The following is a 21,367-nucleotide window of genomic DNA, read 5'->3' as shown; positions in this document are numbered from 1 at the left end:
TCAAGTGGAGTCTGAGCAGATGTTTCTGGAGGCTTCAGGGACGGGAGAGAAGCTAAAGGCCAGCAAGATGGACACCTACAAGGAGACAGGGCTTGTGCACCAGGCTGGTGGCAGAAGCTTACGGTCTGACTTACTCAGGGCTCTCATCCGTCCCTGAACACGGCGAAACCTCAGGGGATAAGGATGCGGGTTCAAAGTGCTAAGCACTTTCTGTATGTGAGGCCCCGTCCTTGTGTGTCACTGCTGTGGATTGAGTATTTGTGCCCCCCCTACCAAAACGCATATGTTGAAGCCTTAATTCTCAATGTGAGGGGTTGGGGGTCTTCGGGAGGTACTTAGGTTATAAGGGTGGAGCCCTCATATATAGGATTAATGCCCTTATAAAAAGATACACAAGAGAGATTCTCTCTCTCTCTCTCTCTCCTTTTTGTGCTCCCTTCCATGTAAGGACCGACAGAGAAGACAGCCACTTGCACCTTGATCTTGGACTTTCCAGCCCCCATAATTGGGAGAAATAAACGTGCATTGTTTAAGCCACCCAGTCTATGGTGTACTGTCATAGCAGCCCAAAGTAAGACACTCACAGATGTTTAATTCTTATAGCAGCTCCAATTTCTAGGTTAACTGTAGATGAGGAAACTGAGGCCCAGGGAGGTTCCTCTGGGCAAACTGCTAGCAAGGAGTTTCTGGCCCCAAAGCCTGGGTGTGTTCTTTCTACTTAATTCTGCTAACTACCTGAGGTGTTTTTTGTTTTTTGTTTTTTTTTTTAACAGTGGCAGGCTGCACTTTAAGTCCTATAGCTCAGTGTACACACAATGTGGGATGTCTTCAGAAGCCTTTACACACTTCAGAAGTGCCAGGGACATCTAAACAATGCCATATTATAATTTATTTTTCTCAGTTTATTACATCAGATTCCGAATGTGCAGTGTTTTGTTAGCTTACTTTGTGTTGATAGTAATCAGAATCAACCTTCGCTTTTACTGAGCACGTACTATGTGCCAGGCACTGTGCTGAGTACTGTTATATATATATGACCTCACCAACCCTACAGGATAAGGAAGTTAGGACCACAGGGTGGCTCTGGAGTCTCATAGATGAGCTTTGACTTCCGCATCCAGCCCTATGGCTCTGAGCAAGTCACCTAACCTCTCAGGGGCTTAGTTTCCTCATTTGTGAGAATGAGCAGATGACAATACTTAGGTCAAGTGCATGGCCTGGTGCCTGGAATAGTGGAAACACACCATACATTTCAGCAATTATTATCACTGTGATTATGGTTGCTGACCACTAGCTGATGAGCAAAGTGCAGAGATAAATAATCTGCTGGAAGTCACATTGCTAATAACAGGCAGGGCTGAGACTGAATCCAGGTTTGTAGGATTCCAGATCTTTCCTTGGGCTACCAAGATACATCCATCCATCAGTCTGACATGTTTCAAGCACTTTAAAAAAGAGTTTTCAAATTCAGAGAAGACCTCTCCCCCAGAATGAGTGAGTCTGACAAGATTAGGGGGTCAAAGGTGGTTCCCAAGTAGTGGCAAAGCATGTGGAGAGAAAAGGCAAGGGAGAAACTTCTGTCTTTCCAGGGTGACGTGAAAAGGTGACCTTTACAGAAGAATCTGACAGGGAGAGGGAGAGGAGAGACAGGAAGAGAGGGAAGGAGAGAGAGAGAGATAGAGGAAGGGAGAGCGAGGAGAGAGAGGGAGAGAGGGAAAGAAGGAGAGCAAGAAGGAGGGGGTTGGAGTGAGAGAGAGGAGAGACAGAGAGAATGGTGTTGTGTGGGACAATGGCATCAAAGGAAGAACTAACAGAGGGGCGAGGAGGACGCATGAGACCCGCTAAGTGGGCAGATGTGAAAGGCTGCACAGTGGCAGGGGTGCGGGGGGAGAGCTGGGGGGGGGGCAGGATGTGGCGGCAAGGACTAGAGCTCTGAGCGGCCAGGGAAAATGGGAAGGCAGGAGCCTGGAGGACTGGCTGGAAATGCTCCGGGGAAGATGGGGAGGAACAAGATAGGAAAAGGAAAAAAACAGGAGAAACACGTTACAGGTACTCGAGGAAAGCAAATAAACAGCCAGAAGTCCATGCCTGGAAGGCGCTTGCCCCATCTCTTCATTTTGCAAGTGAGGAAACTGCGTGCCCACGGGGGAATGGCTGGGATTGGAGCCAGCACAGAATTCTTTGCACCAGTGGCTGCACATGGACTTCCTAAGGACCAACATATAAATACAGATGCCCAGGCCCAGTCCAGTCCTTCTAAATCAGACTTTATGGCCACAGTTCCCCCAGGTGATGCTGCCAGTGCACTACCACTCAGAGGTCTGGGGGAGGAAAGGCAAGAGTAACTGGACAATGGAGTGGACAGGAGGCACAATTTGCACGGAAGCCTGAGGAAGGCTGGGAGGTAGGCTCTGCCCATGACCAGCTTATATTTCTAGAGCAGTGCTGTCTAACAGAAATAGAAACGAGAGCCATGTATGGCATTTAAATTTCTCTAGACAGTATTTGCTAAATTTTCTAGATATTTCTAATTTACTTAAATCTTCTAGATAGAAACTTTTCATTTCTAAATAAAAATTCTAAATTTAAAATTACCTTTGAACAAGTTAACAGAAACAGGGGACATGAACTTTAATAATATATTTTACTTAACCCAATACATCTAAACATGATCATTTGAACATGTAATCAATAGAAACACTATTGAGACATGTGCGTGCCTTTTTTCATCTTAAGTCTTCAAAATCCTGCATGCATTTTACCCTTAAAGCAATCTGATTTCAGATTAGCCAATTTCAAGTGCCCAATAGCCATGTGTGTTGCATGATACAAAGGAAACATGTCCATCGCTGCAGAGAGTTCTGTTGGACGGCACAGTCTAGACCAGGGTTTGGCAGCCTTTCAAAGTGGCAGGAAATGTTTTAGTGCTTTTTCTTCTGACAGGAAAGGGGTGGTGATCCACATTCTTGTATCTCTAGAAAACACGGTCTCATTCATCAGGGAAGAGGGCAAAAAGGAGATCTACTCCGTGTAGGTCTTTGAGATGAGTTCTTTTTTTCATTGTGGTACAACGTATGAGACGTGTAAAGAGCACAAATCCAAGCATACAGCTCGACACATTTTTATGTATGTATACACTCATGTGACCTACCCCGTTCAAGATGCTGACATTTCCAGCACCCTCAAAGGTTCCCTTGTGACGCCTCCCTGTCAATATCACATCCTGGAACTAAGCACTATTCTGACTTTTGCCATCATTGATTAGCTGGCCTACTTTTGAACTTGTATAGAATTCTCCCACTCAACTCAATGTCTGTGAGATTTTGTTTTATAGGCCTGATAAAATTTAGTCAATTTCCAGAGGGACCAGAAGAACCCCTCCCCCAATTTAGGCTAATAAAAGCCCCTATCCGCTATAGCACCATCTCCTTCTTCTTGTTCAGCAAGGCATGGATGGTCTGTCCATAAGGAAACAGAAAAGTAAATTTCTGGCCCAGGGTAGCCTGAGAAGTCAAGGGTTTGCAATCTAGCAACACAGATGGGATTGAGAACTCTGGGCATCATATTCCTCTTTAGCAATATCCAGTGACCTGTGATGGAGGCAGAGACTCAGGGACAGGAAGGTGGCCCTGGGCCTGAGGGGCCTTTTTCTAGCTCCAAATTTCTAGGTAATGGCGAGTGAGGCTATGCTTGTCTCCAGCTGTCCCACCTCAGGACCTGCTATCAACCCTCTCTCCCTGTCCTTATCACTTCCAGATATACTTTTCTGGGTCTGGGGCCTGAAACCCCCAAGAAGCCAAGGAACCAGTCTTCCCCCGCCATCCCCCACTCTGATTTGTATCTGGGGGAGCTACTTCTCTCCTTTGAGCCACAGACCAGGAATGTGGGCACTTAAAACTGTGCTAGGGACCAAGCCACCTGACAGACTCTCAGATGGAAACGACCCTGAAAAGATCTTACCACGGTTCCCTCCTCCCTCTCCCGGCTGCTGAGACTCAGAGGGCTTACCTGTGGCTTCCTGTCCCTCTCCTCTGGGGACGGGTCTGTTTCTCTGTATACGACAGCTTTGGTTACCAGCATGTCAGGATGCTGCAGTTTGGCCTCCTTGATGGCCAAAGCCAGGGCCTGGTAGAAAAGAGCAACAAAGTGAGGAACCACAGGATATCAAATACAGGAGAGGCCATGGAGACCGACAAGCCCCTTCGTGTACAGCTGTGGAAATGGGCCCAGGGAGGGGCAGTGGTCAAAGAGTTAAAGGGAGAGCCCAGAGCTCAGGGCCTCTGGCTCCTTCAGGCTCCCATTCTATGTCTCTTCCTTTGGGGTTCATTTGGGTCTCCTTGTCTGAACAAGGATCAGCATGAGGTGGACTTCATCTCTGCCCACAAGGGCAGCTGTCCATGGGTGACCCAATATGGGAGGGACTGGGGACTGGGCAGGGCCCCTGGGAACAGTGTTCCCTACCCCCATACCTGGTCTTGATCAACATCTTCATCCCCAGTGATGATGATCCGCTTCTCGATCCTCGTCTCAGAAAACCCCCCTTTCACAGTCTGTAGAGTGAGAGGGCGGTAAGGTCAGCCCTGGGTCCCGCGGGGTTGTGACAGGGCACCCATCCAAAGCACCCCTCAAGGGCGAGGCTGGAACCAGCAGTCACCTTCTCTCCTGGCTCCCTCTTCTGGTTTTGGGACTTTAGACGGCACGTCTTGCCTGTGGCCACCACTCCCCCAACTACCAACTGCCCCCTCTAGGTCTTCCAAGCCCAGCTCCAGTCATGTCTCCCTGATCCCGGTTGGTGACCCTGCCCCCCTCCTGCCTTGGTACTCCCCGAGCACCAAGTCTGTCTCTGTTGCGCGGTTTCCAGGGCTCTCTGCCTCACGTTGACCTTGTGTGTGTGACCGGGTCTGGCTCACTAGGCTGGAGCTCAAGGGCAGGGGCTGCATTTTGTTCATTTCTGTATCCCCTCCACCTCTCCCCACCGTCCAACCTGACCAGGGCAGGTGCTAAATGCAGATTTGTTGAATGAACACATGAATGAAATGTGAATGGTGACAATCTTCTATCTTAAATGACTTCAAACAATACTACAAGAGAAAACTGCATTGGTAATACTTAGAACCTCCACTGTTTTCTGAAAGGGCAGGGTTTGGGCGCAAGTTTAGAAGTAGAAGATGGGGAAGGACCTAATTGCTTGGCATATCAAGGAGAGTGGTAGCTGAGGGAAATCCCAGCAGGAGCAGACAGACAGAAGGGGGCTCCTGGTTGTCAGGGAGGGGAGAAACTTTGGGAAGAAGAGTTTTCTGAGCTGTATGCAGTGGCGTGTGTGATGGAAAACCTTCCCATAAAACTTTCAGTGAAGTCAACATTGCTCACAAATGCTTTTGGTGAGAGTGGCGGGGGGGGGGGGCGCTTTCTGGGGAACGTGCAAAGGTTTTGAGTCCAGCAGGAGTCCTGCACCCACAGGAGGGAGCAGGGCTGGGTCGGTGTGTGCACGGGAGGGCCAGCAGGCTTCTCCCTCGGATGACTCAGCAGAACCTCAACCTCAACCTGCCTCCCCAGCCCCTCTCCTCCAGGCCTCCCTTTCTGGCCTGGGCCCCCTCCTGCCTCCCTCCTGGCCACTCAGGCATGGAGATGCTTGGCCAGCCTGCCCCCAGCCCTCTGTGCTCATTGGCTGAGTCACAGCTGACGCCTAGGGAGTGACCCCTTCCCGTGGCCCTGCCTCTTCCTTCCCCCACACTGTGGTTCAGAGCCTGGTCCAGGCCCCCCAAACCTAGTCATTCCGTGACTCTCTCTCTCTCTCTTCTTTCTCCCATCTACCTGCGCATCCTTGTGGACCTAATCTCTTCTCCTTAAACCTCTTTGCACTGGGTCACTCCCCAGTTAAAAAAGGCTCTTAGACCCTTCATAGTCACATCTGTCCTGGGATTTGTCTCATTTGTCTCTCCTTGTCTTCCCCTGCCTCCAGTCCACCCCAATTCCCCACAGCTACGCCCCCTGCATGCTCTTCCTCCCTGATGGAGACCACTGTCTCTGTTCCCACAAACATGGATCACCGGCAGCTGCCACCAGCACCCCTTGCACAGAGGCGGGCGTAAGGTTGACGCCCACTAACATCCGCTCAGTGAACAAATAAACACATACACAGTCTCTGCTCCCGTCTTCTGCATCGCTTAGAACATCTGCATCTGTCTTCTCCTCCCTCACGAGTACTACCTGGCTTCCTAAGACCCTGCACAAATTCCACTTTTCCCAGACAACCCCTCCTCACTCTTTGAGGCTCCCTTACATCACCCCTTCTAAATTCTGCCAGCACTTAAGGTCCATAAGGCGCAAATGCCATGGCTCAGAATTACTTCAGGTGACGTGGTCTTGCCCCCCGCCAGCCTGGCTGTCGACGTTGAAGGGCAGGGTCTGTGCCTAGGACAACCCGTAGTACAGAACAAAGCGCACAGCACTCCAGAAACTAGACCACCACAGGTCTTCTCTGTCCACGATAAAAGGCACAGCAATAGTCATAACCTTCCCCAGCCCCACAGCCAGGCTGGGGGCAGACGGCGCCCTGCTGCTACTCACTTTGGTAACATGGGTGGTGGTGGAGGTGGAGAGGGTTTCCGCGGTGGCGCCGTACGTGCTGGTGAGGACATCTTTCCCGATGATCTGCAGAATATAACCACCCCCCACCCAGGGGTCAGGTAAGGACACTGGGCTCTGCAGGGGGGGGGGTCGGGGGGGGGTAAGCCAAGGAGGCCCCACGAAGGTGAAGTTTGGAAGCGAAGAGGCTTCAAATCACTGATTCTAAGAATTCAGGAATACTGGAATCTTCAGAAGGCTAGACCCATGAAATTCTCAAACCGTTGACTCTCAGATTCCTAGAACCCAAGGTTCCCGTGGCCCAGAATCCTAACAAGACCCCATATTTTAAGAATCCTGGCATCTTAGAAGAATGAATAGGGGATTCAGGGTGGAAACAGAGCCCTCCCAAGCCCCCACCCCGTCACAGCCGGGAATATGTGGGCTCCGGGGCTAGGACAGACTTGGAGAATGCAGGAGATGCAAGAGACCTCACAGTGACAGACTCAGGCCCAGGGGAGCCACGGACAGAGCCACATCCAGAGTGCAAGCCTCTGGACTCCTAGTCCATTTTTCCTCCTGGTCAGTAAGGAGAGCAGATGCAAACGAGCTGTCCCATCACAGGCACCACCAAGGAGGGGGACTGCTTCACCCTCACACTGTGATGCCCTCTGGTGTGTGTATGTGGGGGGTGGAGGCGATGGATGAGACTCTGGTGGGCACAAGGGAGCCCTGCGGGCATCTGAGAACGATCCAGGTTCCTGGCGCTGGGCTTCAAAGGGCAGCCCACTGGGCTCTATGCTGCACTTGCTGAGGGCCACCTGTGAACCGCATTCTCAGCACAGAGTCCCCTAGCCTGAGCTGGCCCTACCCACTTACCGGAGAAAGAGAACGGATATCCGTGGCCACCGTCTGTGGGCCTGGGATCATGGCGGCTGCCCCCTTCCCGGACTTGAGACTGTTCTCCTGGGGAAACAATAGTGCTCAGATGGCCAGCTCTCACGTGGGTGGGCCCCCAGGATGGCCAGAGCCCACAGCCGTGTAGCTCTCATGGCCACGAGGCGGAGGAGTGACACTGTCACGGGCTCACATGCTCACACACACACCTGCTCTCATACTTACTCTCCCACTCGCTCACCCACTCACCCGTTCAACATTGAGAGTGCCTGGGGTTAGGGACATTGGTGAACAAGACACGGTTTTGCTCTCAGGAAGCACTAACAAAGGAGGGGAGACATTCAGGCTCTCGTCCTGGCCCTGCCATGTTCTAGCCACGTGAGCTGGGGCACAGCCACCTCCTCTCCATGGGCCCCTGCAATGTCGGCCTGTCAGTGGTAACAAATGCCCCACTCTGGTAGGGGATGCTGATTATGGGGGAGGCTGTGCGTGTGCAGGGCCGAGGAGCATATGGGAAATCTCTCTGTATATATCCCCATATATGGAGCATATGGGGTACCTTCCTCTCAATTTTGCCGTGAAACTGCTCTAAAAAAATAAACTGCTCTAAAAATATTATAAAAAGACACCCTGCCCAACTCCCACAGAAACATTATGAGGTTAGCAGAGGAGAAAGGGCTTTGCAAATGTCAATCTTAGGATAAACATAGGAACATAGGCTGGCTACTAACAACGTAATAATACCTACTTCTGAGTACTTGCTATGTGCTCAGTATTATGCTAAGGATGCACTATCTCATTTAATCCTTGGAACAACCACAGGAAATTGTTTTAATATTCCTGTTTCAGAGTTGAGAAACTGGAAGGCCAGAGAATGTCAAGTGGCTTATTCACGTCCACCAGCGAGTGAGTGACAGAGCGCGGATTTAGACCCATGTTCGTCAGACTCCAAGCCCAACGTGCAACAATACTCTGCCCTCAGAACTCTTACACTGGGGCAGCTCTCCTGGTCCTATGGTGGATTCTAACTGCCAGAGACTCCTGCCCCATGTCTGGCGGGGGGCCTGGCCGCCCACCTCTACCTCCCGCTTACCGCACCATCTTGGGCTCACCCTTGTCTGTCCAGGGGCCCAGAGCTGGGTCTGTTCTGCAGCCCCCCAGCAGCTGAACGCCGGTCCTGGTCTGTGCACGGTACTAGATGTGGACCTCTGGCTGTCAGGGGACAGCTAAGGATGGAAGCCCCTCTGCCTTTGCCCTGCCTAACCCCCCCGGGCCTGCCTCCAACTGAGGCAGTGACCTGTTACCTGGCGTTCCCACAGTAAGCAACTTTCTCAGATGCAGTCCCAGAATGTGGCCCGGCAGCAGGCCTTAAAATGGGCAGTTTTGCCCACAGACACAAAAAGATGCTCAATATCACCCATCAGCAGGGAAATGCAAATCAAAACCACAACGAGATATCCCCTTACACCTGTCAGAAAGGCTAGTCTCAAACAGACAAAAAACAACAAGTGTTGGCGCAGATGTGGAGAAAAGTGAGCCCTCGTGCACTGTTGGTGGGATGGCAGCCACTGTGGAAATCCCGTATGCAGCTTCCTCGGAAAAAAAATTAAAAATAGAAATACCATAGGATCCAGTAACTCCAGTACTGGGTATTTACCCACAGAAAACAAAAACATTAATTGAAAAGATACACGCACCCCTATGTTTATTGCAGCGTTATTTATAATAGCCAAGATATGGGAACAGCCCAAGTGTCCACCAATAGATAAATGGATAAGGAAGATGTGATCTCTAATGTTCTCGCTCGGCCATAAACAAGAATGAGATCTGACAATTTGCAACAGCATGGATGGACCTAGAGGGTACGATGCTAAGTGAAATAAGTCAGACAAAGACAAATGCCATACGATTTCACTTCTATGTGGAACCTCAAAAACCAAACAAACCAATGGAAAAAGCACAAACAGATCATAAATACAGAGAACTGGGAGTTGCCGGAGGGGACGGGGTGGAGGGATGAGCAGCCGGGGGTGAAGGGCAGTGTGAGGTGCGGGCTTCCAGCTCTGGAATGAACAGGTCACGGGCATGAAACAGAGAACAGTCAGGGGCACTGAACTAAGGCTGCGTTGAGGACAGATGGCAGCTACGCTCGGGGTGAGGGCGGCATACTGTACGGAGCTGTACAGCTGAAACCCTTGTCACGTTGTATGTCAACTACACTTCAACCCCAAAAAGGGTGGGGGCAGCCTTCTGGGCTCCATGCTTCCTTCCTGCCAGCCTAGGACAGTCCTACTGTCACTCCAGGCAATTCTCCCCCAAAGCCTCTTCTTCTCCCTCTGCTCCCTCTGTCCCAGACGAAGCTTCACCTCCATCTTCACACTGAAAAGAGAGACCACTAATGGGGTCACAGTTCGTTCGAAATAAGGCACCATCTGCTCTGCCTGCCTCCCCTTTATCTTCGGGCAGTCCTCTTGCCTGCCTCCAGGAGGTGTGGCTTCTCTCCCTGGCCAGGGCAATGCCACCATCTGGGCTCTGGACCCTTCCTCCCTCCAGCTGAGGGCTCTCTTCTTCACCACCCTCTCCCGGGGCCACCTCAGCCATTCAAGGCTTTCTCCCACGGCCACTGTCCCCTATCTCTTCAACGACAGCCCAGATCTTTCTTGAAACCGAGACCTTTAAAACCAATTGTCCCCTCGACATTTCCGCCTGGAAACGCCCCACAGGCACCTTGGACTCATCAGATCCAACATGGAATTCAGTGCCCCCCCGCCGCCACCCGACACATACCTGCCACTAAAGAACAGTCCCCTCCAGGGCTCTCTGTTTGCTTCGGAGCTACTCAGACTTGAGGGGTGGCACAGACAGCTGGGCCCTGTCCCAGAGTTTCTGATTTGATAGGTTTGGGGGGAGGGGTGCAGAGATTTGCTTTTCTAAAGGTTCCCAGGACTGCGCTTCAAGAATGCCTAGGTTAGGGCTAGGTCACCAGCCCATCTTGTCCTGTCACCCAAACATTCTGTCACTGACCAAATCCTGCACCTTCCTCCCTCCAGTTATCCCTTAACCCTGCCCCCTACTCAGCATCCACCTCCTTGCACACGGGCTCCGCTGCAGCCCCTAAACCAGCTCCCTGCCTCTCTTTATGTTTCTGCCAATGGCATGCGGGCTCGGGTGCTGTCTGCCTTCCTCAGTGCCGGGCTCACAGCACCAGGCTCACAGCACCGGGCACAACGTTCAACAAATATTTGCCGAGGGAAGGAAGGAGGGAGGGAGGGAGGGAGGGAGGGAGGGAGGACAGGAGGGAATTTTTTCCTCTAGTGACGACCCATAGAGTTGCCACGGTAAATCTTCCTAAAACACAGAAACACATGTTTGATGACATCACACCCCCGCATCAAAAGTTGATGCCCCACTGCGTCCAGGATGAAGTGTGAACTTCCTACGTGACATGTGAGGCCCTTCACGCCCTGGCCCAGCCCACCTTTCCAGCCTCTTCTCCTCCCCCCCCCCCCTCCTCTTCCACACACCTGACATCTTGCTTCACTGACCACCTGCCTTTCCCCAAATGCTCTGCTCCTTCCCAACCTTTTGCCTTTGCACCTGCTGTCCCCACTGCCTAGAACGCCTTCTGCTGTGGCCACACCGTCATTTATCCTTGAAGGATGGCTCCGATGTCCCTGCCGAGGTAAAGCCCACTCAGCCCTCCTGGCAGGGGTGTCATCCCATACCTCTCCCTGCACCCCCTCGGAAAGCATTATCATTTTCATGAAGGCAGAGAAAAGAAAGCAGCTCACATTTACAGACCCCTTACTATGTGCCAGGCATGCCTTTGCACAGATTACCTCGGTCCCTCCTTGGGTCAACCCTTTGAGGGATGTGCTATTATTGCTCCCCATCACCCCCTTTTACAGAAGTGGAAACTGAGGCTTGGAGAGGTTCAGGTAACTTGCCCAGGGGTCATCCTGCCAGGACATGGGAGAGCTGGGCCTTGTTCACCACTGTGTGCCCAGGACCTAAACAATGACACGTGCCTGTGATCATTACTTGAACAAATGACTTCTTGCAGGCAGTATATTTCCTTCAACTCTGTATTCCGCGAATCAGGCAGGCAACAGAGACTAAGAAATGTTTTTGGAAGAAATGAACGGATGGATGGATGGGTGGGTGGGTGGGTAGGTGGGTAAATGAATGATGTAACTGCCTACTCACCATAGTATGAACTTAAATTTAGCCCTAGAAGCGTCCCGATGCCACGTGGAGGACTGAGGGAGAGGTCGGACAGAGTGACCAGGAAAGAGGGTGCAAGCTGGTAACCGGTTTGGAGTTATTTGTCTTTGTTTGCTCAAAACCTACCTGCTGGGTAGTCTAAAACGCAATTCCCTTCCTAGGTGTCTATCAGGGGTTTGGCAAGAGAAAGCATTTGAAAACAACTTTCCACCAGCTTGAGACAGATCCAGCCCCAGCCCCGGCCCCACCCCCAGTGGCCAGTGTTCACAGTGGTCGGGATGAGGGTGCAGAGTGGTTAGGGTGCAGGTGCATAGTGAAGCTTCTGGGTTTGACCTGGCTCTACCACGTACTAGGTGTGTGACCTTATGAAGTCACCTTACCTCTCTGCACTTCAGATTCTTCATCTGTAAAGGGTGCAGAAAAAAAGAGAATCCCCTCCAGTTTTTCTGAGGACTCAGTGAGATCACCCATGCATGGTTCTTGGCACCCTGAATCATGACACAGCCTGGGTGCCTAATGCTATCTGGTCTGTGTCATTAAAGGATCTGACGTTACTGGACTCTCTTAAGAACCTGTGAACCAGGGGCGCCTGGGTGGCTCAGTCAGTTAAGCATCTGCCTCCGGCTCAGGTCACGATCTCAGGGTCCTGAGATCGAGCCCCAGGTTGGGCTCCCTGCTGAACAGGGAGTCCGCTTCTCCCTCTGCCCGCCCCCCCAGCTTGTGCTTGTGCTCTCTCTCAAATAAATAAATAAAATCTTAAAAAAAAACAAACCTATGAACTAGGCAGAATGGGGATTATTCCCATTTTACAGATGAAGACACCTGAGGCCAAGGACCTTTCTTCACAGGTCAGACAGCACCTAGGTAGCAGAACCAGAGTCTTAGGAGATGGTCCAAAATCCTGAGCTTCCAATTTAGGTTCACTGTACGCCATCTACTGACCGAGGAAGGAAGTGGCCCAAGACATGAGAAACCGCACAGTGGCCAGGGTCTGTCAGGGACTTTCAAGTTCAATCCTCACACCTTGCCAATAATCAAATAATCGAATGGTACCATCCTTCCCTTACCCCTGCTGTGGCTGAGATGGTCCGGATAACTGAGCCTCAGGGATTCCACAACCCACATTATTCAATTTGGAAAACTGAGGTCTGACTGGATGATGCCAGACAAGAAGAGATCGACTCTATGTCCCGTGCCTGACGCAGGGAGGGCAGAGGAGGACCGCTCCAGACAGCCGGTGATGTGACACTGTTATCTGGCTGTTTGAGGGCAAGGGGGATAGTCAGACAGGGAAGTCTCTTGGGTCCTACTTACCATGGTGGTCGATATGGTCTCCGTGGTGATGGACGGAGCAGTTGTTATGGATTCCTTTCCCCCTGGGGCAGTCCCATCAACCTGCTGGCCAGAGAAGTCATGAGAGAGAGAGAGAGTGCGCACACCGCATGTACCTGCAGCATCCGTTCCTGGGCAGGTGGCATTCCCAGTTACAGACGGACGGGCTGTGTGAGTACACATGCACTGGTGGGGGGGGGGGGGCTCATCCACACAGAGTTACAGGGGGTCCTCACAGGTCCCCCAGTTCGTCTGAATCATCTTATTTGAAAAAAGTAAAAAAAAAAAAAAATCCCAGATAATTTTGCAAACCCTATGCAAATCTCAATGCATGTATTCCTCAACCTAGTGATTCCACGGCCGGGAGTTCATCCTTTGGATATCAATTCTGAAAACTTTGCCAAGAAGTACAAACAAAGAAGTCCACGGAAGCATTCATCGTTAACTGCCAAAGACAAAAACAGCCACAGGTCCATTGACGGGAGACTGCAGGTTAAGTCAGGACCCGCTCCTAAGTGGGACTAAGAGTAAGGTGGGCCCACGTATGGCAACGAGGAATGATCTCCAAGACAGTCATTAAGAAAAAAGGGTGAGGTGTAAAAGAGGACCTCTTCCGTGTAAAATTCTGCCATCTTGAGATGTAAGTGTATATATGAGATATGCATAGATTTTTTTTTCCTAGGAAGAATTACAAGAAACATTTCAAACTGTTTTCTTCGAATTTCGTAACTGTGAACACTTTGTCACTGTTTTGTTTTGTCGTCAATAAGGATTACTGGGCTGTTGACTTTGGGGCCTTTTTTAGTTTTCTCTATATTTCTCCATACGAAAACAAAATAAAACACCGGCCACTAAAACAAAATAGGCCACAGAGGAGGCGTGTGGCTTGAGATCACAGGGCTCGTTACAACTCGAGCGTCTTGGCCGCTGCACCAGCTGACACAGAGACCACTGTGCATGTTACAATCGGGGAAGAAAAATATTCTGGAAACGACACAGTTGTCCACACTGTGTTGGTTTACGCCTCACTTTAGTTCTTGAAACGCAGACTAGTCTCCACCCCCGGCAGTGCAGCTCCTCTGGCCAGGAGGAACCAAGAGGGCATCTATCAGACCTACAATCTCAAGGTTCTAAGTTTAAAAACCAAAAACCACAAGAGGAACCTCAGCAATGCTCTGTGCACCCGTATGCCCATAGCGCACCTGTGTGTCTTTCGGACTGCTCCGTCCAGGGTACCAAGTATGTTTCATCTTGCTAAGACAAATGTTTTTTTTTAAATCTTTTTCTCAGTTTGTTCATTTTGCCAATGATATGGAACCCCCATGTGTTAAAAAAATGATCCAGTATGAGTCGTTCTGACAAAAGCTGGATTGGGATCTCTCCCTCTCTCTCCCAAAGCAGCCCTTGGGATACCTCAAGAAACCTTTCCAACTCCTTCAAGCAATCTGAAGGCCACAGTCTAGTCCACTCGCTACTAGTCCTTACAGCACTCCCAGAAGGACAGGGAGACATGATCGTTCCCATTTCAGAGATGGGAAATCGAGGCTGTAAGAGGTGTGGTCTACCCAGGACAGGAACTCATTCCACCGCCCACCCCCAGAGCTCAGGGAGGACAATGAAGCTCAGAAGAGCATCCAGGTTAACATGGAGGCTCTGGGGAAGCCGGAGTGGCAAGAGTTGGCCACGGGGCTTGGCCTTGGTGGGGACCCCACCCTTAAATGTCCAATACCTATGCTCAGGGTGCAATGGAAGGCCCAGGTTACCTGGCTGGTGTCCATAGTGCTGACTCTGGTCTGCAGGACAGCCTCAGGCTCAATCTTCTTTCTAATGGCCAGGCTGCTGACCGTCATGGTTTCCGTTTTCACGGGCTGTAGGGAGATGAGGGAGGACATTCCATAACCCAAGCCTCTGCATGACTCCTACTCACAGGCCACTGTAGCGTATCTTCCATCCCTGCAGCTGGCTGGGTCTCTGGAAGGGCACACAGGTCCGGGCAAAGAGGCCAAGCAAGCCGTCCCAGACAGCCTAAGGGGATAGCCAGAGCCACCAACAGCACTCAGAAAGGCTGCTCAGGACCCCGCCACCACATAACCTCCCGGTGGCTGTAAGCTAGTTTTGGGCTTGTGCCGGGCCCCCCACTAAGTACTGTCCTTATATACCTGTCACTGAATTCAGTGATTATGCTGCCGCCTCCCAGTTGCTTCATTTGAACTGTTCTTGAGAAGAGGAGTCACACACCTGGGGGCCAATGGGTGGGGGCAGGCAGGAGATGTAAAGGGGTGCAGCGGGCTTATTGAGACTGCGGTGAACAGGAGAACACAAGGGTTCCACTCAGGTTTGGCCAACGGCAGCCATGGCCTCTGAATGACTTGGATCATCTGATTTTTTTTAATGATTAAAAAAAAAAACCACCTACGGATTTTATATTCCATGTCCCAATTTTTCAATCAAAGTCAAAGAAAACACATCTGCTAGCCAGATCTGGCCTGGGGCCACCGGTTTTCAACCTCTAGTCTATTAGTCTCCGGTTAAATGATCAGTTTCTTCAAACTCCTCCAGCAATGTCAGTTCATGTGGCTATTAGCATATGTGAGCGGAATGAATGAATGAAATAGCTTGCCATCTGGTTGGGAGGGTAGTGAGAGGGATTCTTATAGATTACTGTAACCATGAGATCTAGCCATTCATCCAGTTAATCATCTATTAATGCCTGGCATGTGCAGGCTTAGAGGAGCTGCCCCCAGGGGGACAGTGGGCCTGGCAGCCACTGACCTGACTACCTAGGACGATGCGGGGGAGCAGAAACATTCCAGAGCAAGGGGGCTGTGGAGGGAGCAACACTTCTGCGCAAGGTGGTCAGGAAAGTTATTTGCTAGGAAAGTGGTATCTGGACTTGGTCCTGGAACATGACAAGTTTGCAAGGCAGAGAAAGGGATGCAAAACTTTCCACCCAGAGGGTAGAGCATGGAGTGGATGCCCAGAGTAGATGAGCTCACATTTCAAAGCCCGGAACATGGGAGAGAGGAGAGTGTGGTGGGAGGCAGGCAGGGGCTGCAAGAGCTGAGAGGGCGAAGGAATCACAGGACAAAGACCCTCTGAAGGAAGGACACAAAGCAGAGGGACCCAGACACAGTCAATCCCCGTGTCCCCCTCAGTGATGCTGTTTCCTCCTCTCTAGGAGTTTCTGCTGCTGCCCCGAGACCCCAGGGCCAGATGGGTTCAGACTGCTGCCCTTTCCGCCAGGAAGCCCAGGCCCCAGGGAGAGGAGCCGGGCCAGGATCAGTAAGAACCATCGACTTTCAGGCCAGGCCGCAGGCGAGTCCACAAGCACATGCTCTCTGCAGGTGCCATGCAACACAGACAGGGAGAGGAGGCGAGTAAGACCAGATCGCCTGGCATCACTTGACCTCGGGCAAGCGATGGGGTCACAGGGTTAAAACGCCAAGGAGTGCATGTTAGGGGTGAACCAAGATGGCAAACATGCGAGCACAGAACCATGCTTTCTGCGAGGGACAGTCATGCAACACGAGACAGAGCTTCAGGCTGAGGGGCTCTGGGCTGCAGGCTGGCGGCTTGGTCTTCTCACAGATGGCCCGGGGCCCTCTGAACATGCAGTGCCCGCCGGGCCCAGGTCTCCAGGATGCTCCACTATACCTCAAACTGGGGCATATCTGGGGTGGTGCAGGCCCCTCGATCCGGGCTATCCTCGATGCCCCCAGATTCGTCTTCCTGGCTGAGGCCCCCCTTGTTGAGATCCCGGGAGAACACCAGGCCCTCGGTCTCTGAGTCGCTTTTGTCTCGGTCGAGCTCAGGCAGGCTACGGGAGAAGTCTTCGAAGGCGCTGCCATGGTAGTCACCAATGACTGTGAAGTCAACCTCAGCCTCCAGGCTGGACGTGGAGCTGACCGTGATGCTGGAGCACTTGCGCTCAATGGCCAGGTGGTTGTCCTTCAGGAACACCGCATCCCTCTCCTGGTCCTGGTCCTCGTCTCCTGTGTCACTCTCTGGGGCCCTGGGACGAGGCGGTTTGACCTTCTCCTCTGAGCCCTCCCTTAGCCCTGCTCTCTATGGCCAGATAAAAATCAAAGGAACGGGGGTGTGGGGTGGGAAGAGAGAGAGAAAGCAAGATGGTGAATGACAGAAGAAACCTTGGGGCCGTTTCAGTGTCTCAAATAGAAGAGCAGGTCAGGAAACGAAAAACACTCCCGGAAAGGTTCCTTGACATGACAACAAGCTTGAAAAACCCGCAGAGTTCTCAAGAGTGGGGAACGCTCCTCTCCGAGGGTCTCCCGCTGATGGCCAAAGCAAGTACAAAGCAAACATCCCGCCAGTTGGTTCTGGACAGGAAGCCCCATCCAAGGTCTGGAACTGGGAGCTTATCAGAAGCGGCATTGTGTGCAAGGCAGGGATGGGAGCCCGGACCCAGGCCCATCCGTGCAAGTGGGCATCGAGAGACAGAAACCAAGGAGGGGAGACCCAGGGATTTAGGGAAACCCGGGATGGGAAGGCAGGGAGGCTAGAGCCAAGAGCTTTGAGAAACAAAGAGGAAGCCAACATGGTTTGTCAATTCCACTGAGTCTCTGTGGGAGGGGGCAGTATCGTCTAGGGGGAGGAACAATATGGGTTAATTCCTGGGAGCTGGGGGCTACATCAGTTCAGCCCTGAGCTCCAGGAGGGGCGAGCGGGCAGGCCACCGAGTGGAGGTTCTAGTCCCATCAGTGTAATTGACAACGGCAGGCCAAGGAACTGCTGGAGGGGAACCAGCAAGTCTTGTCCCGCATACATACCTCTCAACTGGCCTGTCGGGGATTAAACACCACATGCACATTTTTGGCTGTTCCAGGACAGTCTTTTTAAAGCCCAGTCTAACACCCACCAAATATTTTTTTTTTTTTAAGTAGTTGGCTTCAGGTTCTAGAGATTCAGTGCACTTAAGAGATTCACTTGCTAAACTTAGCTTCCATTTTAGCCAGTTTCTGGAAGGTTGAGAGGTGTGAGGACACATTCCAGACAAGCGAGAGTTGAGCTGCCACAGAGGCACTGCCAGCACAGGTGGGAGTCGAAGGCAGCGATGCACCCTGGCCAGGTAAAGATGACCGGGGCATCAGGGCACTGGGGGGCTGCAGAGACCTGAGGGCCCGAGGGGCTGGCGAATCTCAGGCGCCCCCCTTTTCCAGGGGGGTTTGCTGCTAAGCTGGTGATGGGCTTCTCTTCCCTGACCGCATCTCCGGATTTGTTCTGGATTAGAGAAGATAGTTAGTCTTAAGGAGGCAGAAAGGAACTTGGCAGTGGGACCAAGAGGGAACCAGAAGCGAAGGATGGAAACCTCTGGCCTGTCAGCTTCCCCAAGGCAGGAGAACCAGGGAAGGGAAAAGATGAAGGAAGATCACTGGACAAGCCAAGCAAAACAGGTAGGAGCCCAGCAGGTGGGGGCAGCAAGGCAAAGCAAGTATGTAGTCGGCTGGCGCTGATGCCACCTTCTCCACTGGGGCGGTGTGACCCACTGGGCGCCAGGTCACACCAAAAGCCGAGGGTCTCTGTGGCTAAGCTAACAGGGGCCAAGCAGATGAACCCGTCATTCCGCCCGGGCTACCCTCGGGCCTGTGTAGGGAAGAGAACTCATAGGAATGGACAAGCAGCCTCTGATCGCAGTGATGACGAGGGGCCCCTGAAACATGCTTCTACAGAGCTACGGAGCATGCGGTCGGCTCCCCCAGCGGGGGAGGGGCAGTGGTGGGGGCGGGGGCTCACGTGGCCAGTGCCCCCGGTGGTTTCCTCCAGCGCAGTTTCACAGCCCGAATCGGGGGACATGAGCTCGAGGTCCGTGCATTCTTCCTGGGGGGATGTGGTAGCAATGCCCACCCTGAAGTGTCTGGGAGCCAGCGACGTCACTGAGGAATGGGTGGCTTTGGGGCCAGCAAAGTCCCCTGGGGACTGGAGCTGGACGAAGCCCAGGTCCAGAAGCTTATTCCGCTGTTGCTCTACCTGACCCACGGAGGCCTCTGAAGACAACTCGCTCATGAGGGCCCTTGTTTCACCTTGACTCGCTCGGCGAGCTTCAGCTCCATGGGTCTCAAAGATCCGAATTTTGTTGGCCACTGAGGTCTTGCTAATATCTTCCAGGGAGCCCTCTTGGCCCCCAGCCTGGAAAGAGGTCATCCCCTTTTGCTTCCCTGAAGGGAACACCAACCCCAGGGGTACAGCCCCCTTGGCTTCTTCAGAGACAAGTCTGGGCTTTCTGCTGGCAATGGGAGGTGCCCGGCGCTCACCTCCATCTGGGGTCACAGACAGTCCTACTCGGTCCTTGGGCTCTGGGCTCCCTTTAAAAGGATGGGCATGCTTGAGAAACACAGCGGACTGTTCTCCAAAAGGATCCCCAAGCTGTGGAGGCTCCCCTGACCCACGAGGGGCTGGGCTTGGAGAAGTTTCCTCCGGAGCTGCCTGAGCTTGAAAGGGATCAGGGGAAGCTGGGAGGGGGGCGATCACTTCCATCTGAAGAAACACTGAGGCCTTTCTGTCCTCCATCGCAGGTTCTCCTGTTGGGATGTGCACCAGTCGCCTGTCTTGGGGCAGGAAGTTGGCTCTATCTGGCTTGGTTGGCTTCCTGACATCATTAGGAGGGGTGGTCCGCGGAAGGGCGCAGGCTGGGAGGTCTGGGCGCATGCCCCCTTCTCTGTGAGGTGAGTGGTTCTGCCATCCTGCTGGGGAACTTTTCTCAGCCTTTTCCATCAAATCTCCACCCTTGGGGGCCTCTTCCTCTGTGCTTAGGTTGCATGCTGGGTGGCTAAATTCTCCTTCCACCCCCCGCCCAGCTTCTTCCCAGTCCTCAGCAAATGTCTGCCCTGGAGAAGGTCCCTTACCAAGCTGCTCAACAAAGGCCTCTGGGCCATCTGGTCTTCCGTGGTCCCTGGGGGACCATGCCCCTTCCTCTAAGGAGGCCATATGGCCATCACCCTCTTCGTCCTTGCTCCTGCTGGAAGCTGCAGCAAGGCCCTGTGGGTCTGAGGAAGTGAGCACAGAGCTCTCCGGGAGCCTCTCTGAGCGCTCCAGCCTGGTCTCGTCAACAGGAAGGGCATCCATGTGCTCTTCCCTCTCCTCCACAGGTGGGTCTTCAGAATCTTTCTCTCCATAGTTCAAATAGAAGCTCCTCTCCACAAAGGAAGGTTCGGTTTCATCACTCGAGTCAGCTCTGGCTTCCAACTGGGCTGGGTCCAGCAGAAACGACTGGAGTCCTCCCTTGTCGGAGGCTGGAGAAGGGACATTGGCCTCTGCTAGCCTGGTCCCCGAGGCAGCAGGTCTTCCCCAAGTCTGGAACTCCTCCAGCTCCTTCCTCAGCTCCATCTGGCCCTCCAGCTGACCACCTGAGATCCAGCGCTTCTTGATGGTGGCCTCCCCAGTGCCCACCCTCAAATGGGAGCCCTCAAGGAGGTTTCCTGCCAGTGCACAGCCTGCAGCAAGAGAAGCCCCTTCTGGGCCTTTCCTGACCCAGGGGCCCTCCTCCCACATTGCCTCAAAGTCTTCAGGGCTTGCAATCATTCTTCCTTGGTGCTGGGTCTTTGCTCTTCTAACTCCCACTATTTCTTCTGTGGCCACTTCGACTTTGAACTTGTCCACCAGGACGTCTACCTTGGAGAGTCTGCCATCAGCAAGGATATCTGCGAGGCCTGCCTTACTTTCTTCCTGCTGAGTGGTGGTCACTTTTAGGAGGCTGAGTTCTTCTGGCCTAGTGTACTCTCTTTCTATAAATACCCAATGCTCTGAACCCTGTGTTTCAATTGGAGCAAGAAGAGTTAACATGAAATATCAGGCACCTGAAGAACGGGTCACTTTTTTTCCTCTGCAAGAAGGGACCAATCTACCACCAAAAGGTCAGCATGTCCCCCAGAACTGGCTGGGGGAGAGAAGGCATGACAATGCCAGTCAGCCTCATCAAGGCTCCCCTTCCCATCAAGGCACCCAACAAATTATTTACCGACTCCCCTCAACCACTACCCCAAGTTGGTAAAATAGGATGGGGGTCTCACGCCCTCCCCATGTGAATCATGGAACAATGGACATCCACGGATGGGCCAGGACTCTTCCTCTTTCTCTTTTAATAATACAATTGCTCTTGTCAGAGGGGAAAGTAACTTACATCACATGGAATCTCTGAATGTTAGAGCATAAAGAACTCCTAAGACATCCTCTAGTCCAAGTTCCTCATTGTGCAAATGGGTAAACTGAGACTTGGAGAAGGTCAGTGACTTCCCTAAGGTCAAGTTAGTTCATGGTAGAGTCAGGAAAAGAGTGCCTGAGATCCTTGCTGACTTACCTCACAACCTATAGACTATGGATCCCAACTGCAATC

The 21,367-nt window shown here is 52.3% G+C and overlaps 1 protein-coding gene across 20 annotated transcripts in view; it reads right to left on the bottom strand.

Moving 5' to 3' along the window:
* Positions 1-21,367, bottom strand: part of EPB41L1 (erythrocyte membrane protein band 4.1 like 1) — a 129,710-nt gene that overhangs the window by 4,593 nt on the left and 103,750 nt on the right. For 6 of the 20 annotated variants that reach the window (XM_027623618.2, XM_027623620.2, XM_027623622.2 and 3 more), the window contains 9 exons: positions 18,772-20,784; positions 18,151-18,258; positions 16,675-17,085; positions 14,784-14,888; positions 13,003-13,086; positions 7,447-7,533; positions 6,571-6,654; positions 4,470-4,550; positions 4,009-4,125 (listed from right to left, as the gene is read on the bottom strand). In XM_027623618.2, the coding sequence (XP_027479419.2) occupies positions 4,009-4,125; positions 4,470-4,550; positions 6,571-6,654; positions 7,447-7,533; positions 13,003-13,086; positions 14,784-14,888; positions 16,675-17,085; positions 18,151-18,258; positions 18,772-20,784 (3,090 nt within the window). Of the gene's footprint in view, positions 1-4,008; positions 4,126-4,469; positions 4,551-6,570; positions 6,655-7,446; positions 7,534-9,206; positions 9,844-13,002; positions 13,087-14,783; positions 14,889-16,674; positions 17,086-18,150; positions 18,259-18,771; positions 20,785-21,367 lie in introns of those variants that run through there. The other 14 variants (XM_027623630.2, XM_027623631.2, XM_027623633.2 and 11 more) reach the window with 9 other exon arrangements.

Source organism: Zalophus californianus, chromosome 8 (genome assembly GCF_009762305.2).
Source record: "Zalophus californianus isolate mZalCal1 chromosome 8, mZalCal1.pri.v2, whole genome shotgun sequence".
NCBI classification, from domain to species: Eukaryota; Metazoa; Chordata; class Mammalia; order Carnivora; family Otariidae; genus Zalophus; species Zalophus californianus.
This window is presented reverse-complemented; position numbering and strand designations above follow the sequence as displayed.